At 40.3% G+C, this 13195-nt stretch overlaps 1 protein-coding gene and 1 pseudogene across 1 annotated transcript; one reads left to right on the plus strand and one right to left on the minus strand.

Moving 5' to 3' along the window:
- The first annotated feature begins 7334 nt into the window (after positions 1-7334).
- On the plus strand, positions 7335-8270 carry LOC125079529 (olfactory receptor 10G9-like). The gene has a single exon (XM_047693205.1). It carries the CDS (start codon positions 7335-7337, stop codon positions 8268-8270), a length of 936 nt encoding a protein of 311 aa, XP_047549161.1.
- A 2251-nt stretch (positions 8271-10521) lies between these two features.
- Positions 10522-11065, minus strand: LOC125079668 (olfactory receptor 10G4-like; annotated as a pseudogene).
- Between the last annotated feature and the right edge of the window lie 2130 nt (positions 11066-13195).

A 13195-nucleotide genomic window follows, 5' to 3' on the forward strand; every position in this document is an offset into this window, starting at 1 on the left:
GACCAGGTGGGATTCATCCCTGTGTTACAAGGATGGTTCAACATTTGCAAATCAATCAATGTGATAGAACAAATCAATAGGAGAAGAGAGAAGAACCACATGGTCCTCTCAATTGATGCAGAAAAAGCATTTGACAAAATCCAGCATCCGTTCCTGATTAAAACGCTTCAAAGTACAGGGATAGAGGGAACATTCCTGAACTGCAACTAATACTTTCTATTTTCTCTTTAGTTTATGCATAGTAAGCATTTTCCCTCAATGCACAACTTATCCTTTCTCTGTCTTTAGAATGTTTTTGATAATTTGACCAAATCAAGATGAAGAATTTCTACTCAAATCTTTTTGTGTCTTTTTAAGTGTTTATCTAAATTTCAGCTAGTTAACATACAGTGTAATAGTTTCAGGTGTACAATTTAGTGATTCAACACCTACATACAACACCCAGTGCTCATCACAAGTGCCCTCCTCAATCCCCATCACCTTATGATCTAGCTATTGTACTACCCAGAGGGTATAAAAATACTGATTCAAAAGGGCACATGTACCCTGATATTTCTAATAGCATTATCAAAAATAACCAAATTATGGAAAGAGCCCAAATGTCCATTGACTGATGAATAGAAAAAGATGTGATATATATATATATATATATATATACACATATATATATATATACACATATATATATTACTCAGTCATAAAAAGCAATGAAATATTTGTCTTTTATTTAACTATTTATTTATTTATTATTAACGTATAATATATTATTAGCCCCAGGGGTACAGGTCTGTGAATCACCAGTAATATTTGTCTTTTATTTTTTTTATTTTTTAATTTTTTTAAAAGATTTTATTTATTTATTTGACAGAGATCACAAGTAGGCAGAGAGGCAGGCAAAGAGAGAGAGGAGGAAGCAGGCTCCCCACGGAGCAGAGAGCCTGATGTGGGGCTTGATCCCAGGACCCTGGGATCATGACTTGAGCTGAAGGCAGAGGCTTTAACCCACTGAGCCACCCAGGTACCCCGGAATATTTGTCTTTTAAAGAGAATTTTTCTACACAACAATTTTATTTATTCAAAGCTAATTTTTATCACATATGTGACAGGTACAATTTTGGATCTCTCTTTTTGTGTAACGATTTAGCTGTAGTGACTTGCCCACCCATGAACACACAGGGTATTATGTGTTGACTATACTGGTGACATCATGCTAATAGGAGCTGGTGTGTGGGAAATAGAACATAGCCCAGATGCCCTAGAAATTCATATGTGAACTGCATTGTGGGAGTCGAGCCTACAGAAAAAAACTGCCACCTTAGTGACATTTCTGGTCATCTAGTTGCCTTGCGGTGAGTTAGGCTAGTTGACAAATCTGGTCCAATTTGACAATGTTCAGCAATGTCAGCTCATACTGTGCTCAAGTTTCTTTTTATTTCATTTACTCCTGAAATACCAAATAAGTAGTTCAAAAGATTTATGTGACAGACTGACATAGGGTAAAGGACTTGACTTCCCCTGGTGTCCCTACTTCCACGGTGGGTGGGAGCTCTCCAAGGTTTCATTTCCTTGGCACATTATGTGATGAAAGGTATCTGGCTGTCATACAACACGAAACTGTCAAATTACAGGATTTTATCCCCCTGCTGAAAAAATACTTGCACTAACATATAAGGCAGTAATTTTTCTACTCTGCCCTCTTCCTTACCCAGTCAGTGAATCCAGGTAATTCTTTGAGAGTTCCTGCATATAACTACATCTAGATGTAAAAATTAATCATAAGAGTGCAGCATAAATTGGCAAGATCATGAGTGTTTTGTCTCGCAGAAACAATGTTGTGGTTTATCCCATTGACGACACTGACATGCTGAGCGTCCTGATGAGACAATGTGTGGAAGAAGACAGAAGTCCTTAATGTTAGCTATTCCCTCATAACCAGTTGCAAAATAAGTCTTGTACCTTTGACATGTATTTCTACATTGCTTTGGTATGTGCGTGTTTCCATATTTTATTTTCCTCCCCCCATTCAGTCCATTATTATATCTAGGATGTGTTCATGGTAATTTTACTGTTTTGTCCATAGGGCACACGATGTTGAACTAGACTTGCCCCAGAACCAATGATAGAGTTGGATCTGGATGGAATAAATGGTGATTTTTCAGAACGGCTCCATGTGTGAAGGGAGTGACGCGAGGCATACAGTCATGCTGTAGTTGGTGCTGACAACGTGTGTGTGTAAGTAGGCAGGGAAGGATGTATACAGATGGTGTGCAGTCATTGCAGTGGACAGCCATGGATCTTTACTGGCATACTTATTTGTTCACAGGTTGGCTGTGTATCATTTAGACCCTCTTCCTGTAATTGGGGCTGCATTTTGCTATAGAAACAGCAATACCAGATGCTTTCCCATTCCCTCCAGCAAATAGAGACACAGACATGGGATCTAGACTTAAGCAATAGATATGTCAACTTAGACTTTGGGTCAGAAGCAAGGGCAGTAAAAGGTACATGCGAGAGAGGATGATTCAGAGGATGGCCATGACAGGGTTAATAACACAGAGATTGGAAAGGCAGGGTGGTAAGGGGTTCATGCCTGGGGTGATGGTAAGCCACTGTGGACTGGAGTCCTCCATGAAACGTCAGTGGGCCGTCGTCACATATTAGGCATGATTTTGCAATAATTCTGCCTGTTCCTGTTTCCTGTTCCTCCTCCAAGTTTGATTCATTGGTTTTTCCAGGGCTTTGTTACATGAGTGTGTGTGTGGGGTGGGGGGGAACGTGTTTCCACTGACATGTAAATTTTTGTTTAGCTTACTTTTTTTTTTAAGCTATTGTGGACATCAATGCAAGTCAATAGATCAATATCCAAATCTTTAATTTTCTGGTTTCTTTAGGTATATAACAATGTGTATAATTTAAATCGACCAGTTTATATCATATATGCTATACTTCTGTTCTCATCTTTAAATTTTTTTGTCCTTTTTTCAATACTACCTCTCAACTGTCAATTTAATAATCTCATTTTTATCCTTCTTCTCCTTTATCTATACTCCTACAATGTACAAATTGTCATTGTTTTCTTTATAAAGATGGCACAAGGCTAACATCACTTCTGTGCATTATTGAAAATATCCTGCAAAAGCCACTCAGAGTTAACTGGTACAGTTATAACTGCTTAATATTTCATGATGTAGCAGCATGATGATTTATTCAACCCTTTCTCTGTAAGGATATTTAAACCCTCTCTGTAACAATATTCACTTGCTTTTCAGTTGTTTTGTCACTAGAAACCATGTATGAACACAGACTTCATTCACTTATTTAATTATGTATTTATTTATTTATATTATTTTAATCTCTACACCCAACATGCGGCTTGAACTCATGACCCAGATCAAGTGTCACAGACTCATCCGACTGAGCCAGCAAGGCTCCCCAAAGCACATGTTTGAATAAAGACACTTATGACTGGTGCTTTTATAATCATGAATAGATTCCTGAAATGAATTACTGGAATTAAGTGTATATGTATTCTTAACTTCAACTACTGTCCTATTGCTTTCCTAAAGAAGGCTCTGTAACTGCATAGATTTGTACAAACACTATGTGCGAGGAAGCTTTCTTCTTCATCCAAGTCAGCAATAAATGTTGATATTAGTAACTGGATTATTTACCTTAATTAGTAAATGTCCTGACAAACCAATAAGAAAAGACTATTTCCTCAAAACAAAGAAATCAATATTGTTCATGAAAAGCTTATTTACAAATTAAGAACAACTAATTTAATATATCAAGTGTTTATACTTGCTTATAAGACCATAAAAGTTATGAGAGCAATGCAACCTATTATGTATACAGCTGGGAAATAGTTATGTATCCTTAGGTATTTCTTATGCAGAGTCACTCTAAAACTCTAAGCAACAAAAATTTTTAGGAATTTAGGTATTTTAAACTCAGCTTAAAAAAGTAGTGGAAGAGAGAGTTGCCTTGAGATGGAGAGTGGGGACAGGTGGTGACCATGTATGGATTCTGGACAAGTTTAAGTTGAGAGCCCACAGTTGTGTCTTTATCTGCATCACTGTTGAGGGAACAGGGTAACTAGGTCCCTCTTCCTTCCTCTTAGGTATAAACACAAGTTTCAGAAAGACATGAAATTTTCTCAGGAGGGTTCAAAAAGCAAACACAGTGGGACATCTATGCATGATTATTAAAAACCTTTCATTAGTCTCTTGCTCTTGTTTTTCTGCTCATTAAGGAACCTGAAGACTCAAGAGGAAACCTTCCCCTGGGTCGCCAAATCAAGTTAAGCTCCTATCCATCTAGCCATCTTCCTTTCATTCCCCGAACTTCAACTACTTGAGTCCTTGGATAGAAATGAGCCACTCTCACCAAAGAATCATAGATATATCTGTTCTTTGAGTGATAACTTGCAAACTACTACCTTGACAATGATAGTAAAAAATTGGAAGAAAAAAACCCAGCTGAGTTTTATATTAAAATGAATCATACTGTAAGGTGAGTTCTTAAAATGGTAGATTTCTCTTAGTCTTCCTGCTTTCCTTTTTGAACTTCCCCTGGGAGGTAAGATGTTTGGGCATTGTTAGACATGCCTCTACATTGTGTTACTCAGTCTTTCTGTCTCCATCTGTCTTTTTCTCCTCGCTACACACACACACACACACAGTGACACCATAATTGATAGTCCTGTGTTAAATCTTAGTCTACTTTGCAATTTACCTGATGAAAAGGCTCATATTTCAATTAATCTGAATACGAAGATATCCTGGATATGGGATCCCAATGGTAAAATAGAAATGTCAGATACCTATTTTTATCATTATTTGTATCATTATTTCAATTCTGATATCCATACAGCTATGATTATGATAATTCTGTCTCTCTTATTTATTCTCTTATTTGAAAAATATGATTTCAAAATCTTTTTGTGTGTAGTTGATACATTGTTGCTCTATTTTCAGGTATATAATATACTGACTCAGCTTCTCTGTACTTTATGCTCTGCTTACCACAAGGGCAGCTACAATCTGTCACCATACAACACTGTGACATTACCATTGACTCTATTTCCTATGCTGTGCCTTTACTCCCATGGCTTATTCATTCCATACCTGGAAACCTGAACCTCCCACTCTCCTTCACCCATAAAAATTACAGTTTAGATGTAGCTTAAGCCACATTGTCTAGACATGGGAAACATTTTGTCTAAGCTTTGCTGGGATCAGAGATCGTGGCTTCTCTCATATTGTGGAGCCAGTTTCATAGTCATCCCTCAAAGAATAATTAATAGGGCACCTGGGTGGCTCAGTGGGTTAAATCTCTGCCTTCGGCTTGGGTCATCGTCTTGGAGTCCTGGGATCAAGTCCCGCATTGGGCTCTCTGCTCAGCAGGGAGCCTCCTTCCCCCTCTCTCTCTGCCTACTTGTGATCTCTCTCTCTCTCTGTCAAATAAATAAATAAATAAATAAAATCTTAAAAAAAAAGGACTAATTAACAACAATTCTGAACTCAAAGCTAATTTGGATTAAAAATCAATTCAGCCTGCCTTTTCTTGACATTTCTTTACATCAAGCTGGCAACATCCTTTCCTCTGGTGTTGGTTCTGTTCTTCCTGTCTCAGGTAGTAGGTCTTAAATAAGAGCCATATCCTTGATGGAGATGTCTTCTCCTATAAGGGCATTGCCTGAATTTATGAGTATGAGAGTGGAAGATGGAGAGAGGGATATTATCTCTAACAAAGCCATATTCATCTAAATATCTAGATATTTATGACAGAAGGTTATATGTTAGAAAACTGCCAGTGAATTATGTTTTGGGAGAACAGGTATAAATTATATGTTCCTAGAACCTTATAAAGGATAGCCTATTGTAAACGGAGTATGGAGCCAACAGTGTACAAGGCTTGGTATTTTCTGGATCAGACAGAAGATTGCAGGAATCATGTCACAGCATTGAGTTTCTCAAACTCCCCTGAGGGAACTCCCTTTATAAGCTGGTGATGGCTGTAGTGAGACATCAGTCAAATACCAGTGATGAACCCTTCCTCAAAGATCTAGTTTTGAGGGGTGCTGGGTGGTTCACTGGGTTAAAGCCTCTGCCTTTGGCTCAGGTCATGATCCCAGGGTCTTGGGATTGAGCCCTGCATTGGGCTCTCTGCTCAGTGGGGAGCCTGCTTCCCCCACCTCCTGCCGCCCTCCCTGACTCCTTGTGATCTCTGTTAGTCAAATAAATAAATAAAATCTTTAAAAAAGGTCTAGTTTTGAAATTGAGATGTTTCTATGACGCAAAGACAATTTATTCTCCCTCTCATTCCCCCCACTCTGGTAGATTGGTAGATAGATATTGGTAGATACAGATAGGAAGCCAGTTCTGTATCACAAGGCAATTTTGTATGATTCATTATCATTTGTTGAGCAGCTATCAAGTGCCAGACACTTTATTAAGGACTTCACATCTATTGTCTTATTTAATACTTATAATGTCTCATCTGATATTACTACTGCTGAGTTACCTATGAGGACCCCAGAGAATTATTCAGCTGTTCTGTAGACTTTTGAAGTGTGCAGCCCTATCAGCAATTAAATTCTTGGTTCTTAAGTTTCCACATAAACTCTGGAGAGAAAATAGAGTTCCAAGAGGTCCCCCTGATTGCTGCCCCCTGGTGAACACTCCTTGATAAATCACCTCCCCTTGGGTGCGAGCGAGACCTGAGACTGCACCAGGATATCACTTGTGATGCATTTTGTTACATCACACTTTGTCACAGAAAACTGGAGACAGATTCTTCTACTGGCCTTGAAGCAGTAAGCTGCCATGGTATCAGATGGCCGGGGGGTTAGGACCTGGGGGTGGGCTCTACAGCTGAGGGCGAAGATTCCTACTAACAGCTAGAAAGCCAGACACCTCAGTCCCAAGCCTCAGATGAAATTCCAGACTCAGATGACATCCTGATTTCACCCTTGAGCAGAACACCCAGCTCACCTGACTCAAACACTGTAAGAATGGAAATTTGCATTGTTTTGTGTTGCTAAATTTGTCATCATTTATGACACATAACCAGAAGTTATACAATGGATTTCTATGGCTTTCTACTGCATAGATCTGTGTGCGCCCCATTGGTGTGTGCATGTGTTTGTGGGTGTGCAAGAGACAGAGAAAAAGAGAGCGAAAGAGAGGATGATGATGAAGCAAGTTGAGTATAACTCTTGCATTATCTTCCAGGAATGATGAAGTTGACACACGAAAATGGGTTTTCAGTTTTCAATTAAATGCTAGGTGCTCTCTCTATTCCCATAGGGAGAGGTACCAAAGGCGTGGAAAATGACAAACGTGAGCCTCGTCACAACGTTCTTCCTCATGGGTCTTCCCCATGCTCCAGCAATGGACATTCCCCTCTTGGGAATCTTCTTGGTGATTTATGTACTCACTGTGGTGGGGAACCTCCTCATCCTGCTGGTGATCAAGGTGGATTCCCACCTCCACACCCCCATGTACTTCTTCCTGACCAACCTGTCCTTCATTGACATGTGGTTCTCCACCGTCACTGTGCCCAAAATGCTGATGACCTTGGCATTGCCAAGAGGCAGGGCCATCTCTCTTCCGAGCTGCGTGGCCCAGCTCTACTCCTTCCACTTCCTGGGGAGCACTGAGTGTTTCCTCTACACAGTCATGTCCTATGACCGCTACCTGGCCATCAGTCACCCACTCAGGTATGCCAGCATGATGAGTGGGAGGACTTGTGCCCTCCTGGCCACCAGCACGTGGCTCAGTGGCTCTCTGCACTCTGCTGTCCAGACCACACTGACATTCCGTTTGCCCTACTGCGGGGCCAGCCAGATCCAGCATTACTTCTGTGATGCCCCTCCCATCCTCAAGCTGGCCTGTGCAGACACCTCTGTCAATGAGATGGTGATCTTTGTCAACATCGGGGTCGTGGCCTTGGGCTGCTTTCTCCTGATAGTGCTGTCCTATGTGTCCATCGTCTGGTCCATCCTGAAGATCCGCACCTCAGAGGGGAGACACAGAGCCTTTCAGACCTGTGCCTCCCACTGCATTGTGGTCCTTTGTTTCTTTGTTCCCTGTGTTTTCATTTACCTGAGGCCAGGCTCCCGGGATGCTGTGGATGGGGTTGTGGCAGTTTTCTACACGGTGCTGACACCCCTTCTAAACCCTGTGGTGTACACTCTGAGGAACAAGGAAGTGAAGAAAGCTCTATGGAAGCTTATAAACATAGTAACATTTTCCGGGAGCAAATAAACACTGGAAAGTAGATATCATCATTTTTCTAAAAAAATACTAATATAATTCAGTCACCAAGATGCAACATATACATGTGTAGTTCTCAGTGTTAAATGTTCTCCAAAACCATCCACTCAGAAATATTTGTTTCACGGGTTTGTCTGAGGAATTTTTAAAAATCAGAATTAAAATTTATTGATGATGAACTTGCCTAAGTTTTGGTCTATCAAATTTTTCTCTGTGAATTTTTTCTCTATCTTTCGTTTCATTTTGTTGAGCTACAGTTGACATATAACATAGTTTTGCCTTCTTAAAAATTCTGTATTCTGCTTGAAACTCAGACACCAGGGTTGTTTTAGTCATATACCTAACTTTGTAATATGCTTTTTAAAAAAATTTTTGCTTGAGGTTTATGTATACAACTTGGGAATTATACTCCTGAGCATAGTGTCCAAGGACAGAAGCAAATATCAGAGTCACTGATTCATGGTTGCAGCTGTGTGACTGCCTTCTCCATCACATCTGTGTTTGTGTGTGGATCTCAGTGTGACCACCCCTCCACCTGGCACATCGTGACCATGTTCATTGCTCTCACACTGAAAGAGCTCTAAGCTCTGAGCAGCTCCTTAACTCTCCAGGTGGGTCTGTCGGGACAGGCTGTGGTGATGACATGCTCCTCTCAGGAACTGCCAACAACTGCCAACTTACCAGGGTCCTGCAGTTTCCCAGGTTTGGTGAGGCAGATCAAGAGGAAAGTAAGGACAGAAGCCATTGGTCTCCACCACATATTCTGACCTTGATTTCCTATGCTATCTGACCAGATGTCCACTGTTAGCACCAAACCATTCAACACTGGATTCTTTTACCGCAGCTGGTGCCAGAGGGTCGTCTGCCCAGGGAGCTCCTGCTCCTACCCTCTTAGAGTCTTGGAAATCCTGCTGTACCAAACTACAACCTGGTCTAGGATGGAACACCCACACTGCAGCCTGGGGCCAATGATGTTTCCAATGTGGAAGGTAGAAAAATGAAAATATCTTTAAGTAACCTGTTCATGGGATTTCAACATTTCTTTTACAAATTAGAAAGAAATGCTATACTTGCACCCAAACAGAAGCAAATATTGTCTCAAACTAGTTTTGAAATAATTCTCTGACTTGTACCTCAATTTACCATCTCAAAAATGACACTCTCTCAAAATACTGTTATGAGGATTAAATGAATGTATAGAAATGGTTTGAGTGATAGTGATTCATAATAAACATTTTTTGAGATTTTATTCATTAATTCATTCATTCAATTGAGAGAATGAAAGTCAGGATGGGAGAACATTTTCAAAATGGGTATAATAAGGGTCTTATCCTTCTTCAAAGTTGTCATTATCAAAGTATTTTGAGGGACCTTGTTTCCGTGTTTGGATGCCCATATTATCACAATGACCAGGGGGCATACATATTAGATCAAAGGAGATGGTGAAACCCTACAGACTCGTTATCACTCTATTCCTCTAGTTCACCCACTCAGCAGGGGCCATGGAAAGCCATATTAGAATTTTGAAAATTGTGGAATTTGTGTGACAAGTGTGAGGGAGTCAGATGACCTACTGATAGTGCTTCAGATCATTAGATAGAAACAGAAGGCACAGGGCTCTCATGGAGTGAGTTGTTAGTGGGTGAGACATGGGAGGAATTCTATTTAGTTCTCCTCCAAAGGCTGTCTGCTGGCAGGATATTAATATGTGAGACAATGTGATATGAGAGTATTTGAAATCAGTAACAAAGTTTGACAACCATTCATAGGTGGACCACATTCTAAAACCAACACAGAAGAGAAGGTCACAATGGGCAGTCTGCTGTATGTTAATTACACATCACCGTCCCAGGCCAGTTTGCCCTGTGACCTCAGCTCTCTGATGGGTCCAAGAAAAGCCTTGATTTTCAGTATATCCCAATTTGCCTTGTTTTAATCAGGCAAGGGACAGCTTTCAACTCTTTATATGTTGGAGATAAAACCAGAAGTTACAAATCATGACTTCTTAAGTTTAAGAACAGAACATTATTTTTAATGATGCAATAGTTATTCAGATTTGCTTATAGGTCTGATTTTTTCAACTTTCTATTCCTTCCTATATCTCAAATGCTCATTTCTTGATGAGTTTTATTATTGTGTTGTATATTTTGAAGTTACTTGATATGGTTGTCGTAGTGGTAGAAACTTTCCATTTTTTAATGTCTCTAAATGTTATTATTTCACACTCATATTTGACAGTTACTCAGCATTCAATCATACAGAAGTAATGCTGGATCTGGCTGGGCCCACAGTAGGGCAGACGGAATGTCAGTATGGTCTGGACAGCAGAGTGCAAAGAGCCACTGAGCCACGTGCTGATGGCCAGGAGGGTACACGTCCTCCCACTCATCATGCTGGCATACCTGAGTGGGTGACTGATGGCCAGGTAGCAGTCATAGGACATGACTGTGTAGAGGAAACACTCGGTGCTCCCCAGGAAGTGGAAGGAGTAGATCTGGGCCACACAGCTGGGAAAGGAGATGGCCCTGCCTCCTGGGCAAGGTCATCAGCATTTTGGGTACAGTGATGGTGGAGAACCACATGTTAATGAAGGACAGGTTGGTCAGGAAGTAGTACATGGGGGTGTGGAGGTGGGAATCCACCTTGATCACCAGCAGAATGAGGAGGTTTCCCACCACAGTGAGTACATAAATCACCAAGAAGATTCCCAAGAGGGAGATGTCCAGTGCTGATGCATGGGGATGACCCATGAGGAAGAATGTTGTCACTATGCTCATGTTGGTCATTTCTTTTCATATATGGAGCTCTGTCCTTACTGGAAAGAAAGCAAACACAACATTTACTGAGATCATATATCATGGTAACTGCATTTTCACTGATAGAAAACACAAGATGTAATTGTCATTTATGTGTTACATGGCATTTTCACTTTCATGGGGCTTTGAGGAGGATTGGTCACTTCCTTATCATAGTACCCCAATCAGCCAAGTAGAAAAGAGGGGTAAATTGCATATTTTATTTTCTGTAGAATTAGAAAAGTTATACCAGAAGCAACAACTCTTCAGAGTTGGCATGCTCTTCCATGGGTAAGTCTTTACCCAGACTTCTCTCTCTCTCTCCCTTTTCCTCTCTAACCATCCTCCCCACACAAAGTACACACAAGCACATGCACACATGTGTACAAACCACAGCCCTATATACAGATGCAGTCTGTCATCATCAGAGGATTTCCACTATAAATACAGATTTCTAAAGAAAGCTTCATCCATAATGGCTGAGAAAACTGCCCTCATGAAGCTCCCTGAGAAGCAGCAGCTGTGTCAGGGTGGGACCTCAGCAAGGGCTTACCCTCACGGATTCATCTGTTTGATGCGAAGCAATGATCATAGCCCCCTAACCAGTTGTGAAATCTGACCTCAGCCTCAAGAATAATGGTCAGAGTACTGTCCTTTTCCCCACCTCCTCTCATCCTATGTTCATTTCTATTTATAAATTTTATTATTCCTCATCCTCCTTCTGAAGTATCATCAGATCATGTCAGAATGTATTTTGAGGGGCCATGAAGCATTACATCTGCTTAATTAGTAAAGAAATCCAAACCACATGCTTGGGTTTTGAGTTCCAAGACAGAATATTTATATTTGCTATAAAACAAACACCAATGTTCTTTTAAAAATAAAGGCTGGGGCGCCTGGGTGGCTCAGTGGGTTAAGCCTCTGCCTTCGGCTCAGGTCATGATCTCAGGGTCCTGGGATCGAGCCCTGCATCGGGCTCTCTGCTCAGTGGAGAGCCTGCTTCCCCCTCTCTCTCCGCCTGCCTCTGTGCCTCCTTGTGATCTCTGTCTGTCAAATAAATAAAATCTTAAAAAAAAATAAAGGAAAAATATGTAGTCTGAAATAATGTTTATTTTTTCTAGGATTTCCATTATTCCAGGGCTCAGCAGTTTTCTTCCTTCCTCCCTCCTCTCTCCTTTCTCTTTCTCTCTTTCTTTTGAGTGATCTGAAGGTCCTCGAAAATATACATTGAATGAGAAAACACATAAAGAGGGATGAAGAAATGAAGAGGAATCTGGTTCAACACTTGGAACTCTCTGATAGAAAAAGAGCATTTCTTTACCAATTTCTAAGATTCTTCTGCCATATAGAGTAATGGCAGCGACATGTCTCCATTCTGGTGTATCTGATAAAAACAGGCTTTTTCTGTTGTTCAGCTCAGAGTTGTAAATGTTACGTTTTATCAAGAAAGCACTCTATTTACTGTGATTTTGTAGAAATTTGAATGTTTCATAAAACCATGTAAAGCTCACCCTGCAGCCATGACTAAGCAGTATAAGCCAAAGCCGAAGAAGAATAAAAGCAAAATGATGAATTCTCATCAATGAAAAGTGCTAAGGTTTTGCTAATTTTTGCTACTTACCAATTTAAGAACTAAGTTTGGGTCATAAGGTAAAATTCAAAATTTAAAGAAACTCAGTTTTTGACAAGTAAGATGCTTGTTCTTCTTGCATAGACAAAACCACAGGAAGAACAAGCGATAGAAACAAACATTTTATTTTACTTTTTTAAAAAAGATTTTATTTATTTATTTATTTAATTTATTTTTTTTTAAAAAATTTTTATTTTTTTAATTACTTTTCAGTGTACTAGAATTCATTGTTTATGCACCACACCCAGTGCTCCATGCAATACGTGCCTTCCACAATACCCACCATCAGGCTGGCCCAACTTCCCACCCCCCGCCCCTTCAAAACCCTCAGATTGTTTTTCAGAGTCCATAGTCTCTCATGGGGGGTCATCTCCCCCTCCAATTTCCCTCAACTCCCTTCTCTCCAACTCCCCATGTCCTCCGCGTTATTTCTTATGCTCCACAAATAAGTGAAACCATATGATAATTGACTCTCTCTGCTTGACTTATTT

The sequence above is a fragment of the Lutra lutra genome, chromosome 10 (genome assembly GCF_902655055.1).
Source record: "Lutra lutra chromosome 10, mLutLut1.2, whole genome shotgun sequence".
In the NCBI taxonomy this organism is placed as follows: domain Eukaryota; kingdom Metazoa; phylum Chordata; class Mammalia; order Carnivora; family Mustelidae; genus Lutra; species Lutra lutra.

Excerpts from the sequence above, each read along its gene's own strand:
- LOC125079529 (XM_047693205.1), top strand. The coding sequence starts at position 7,335 with ATGACAAACGTGAGCCTCGTCACAACGTTCTTCCTCATGGGTCTTCCC.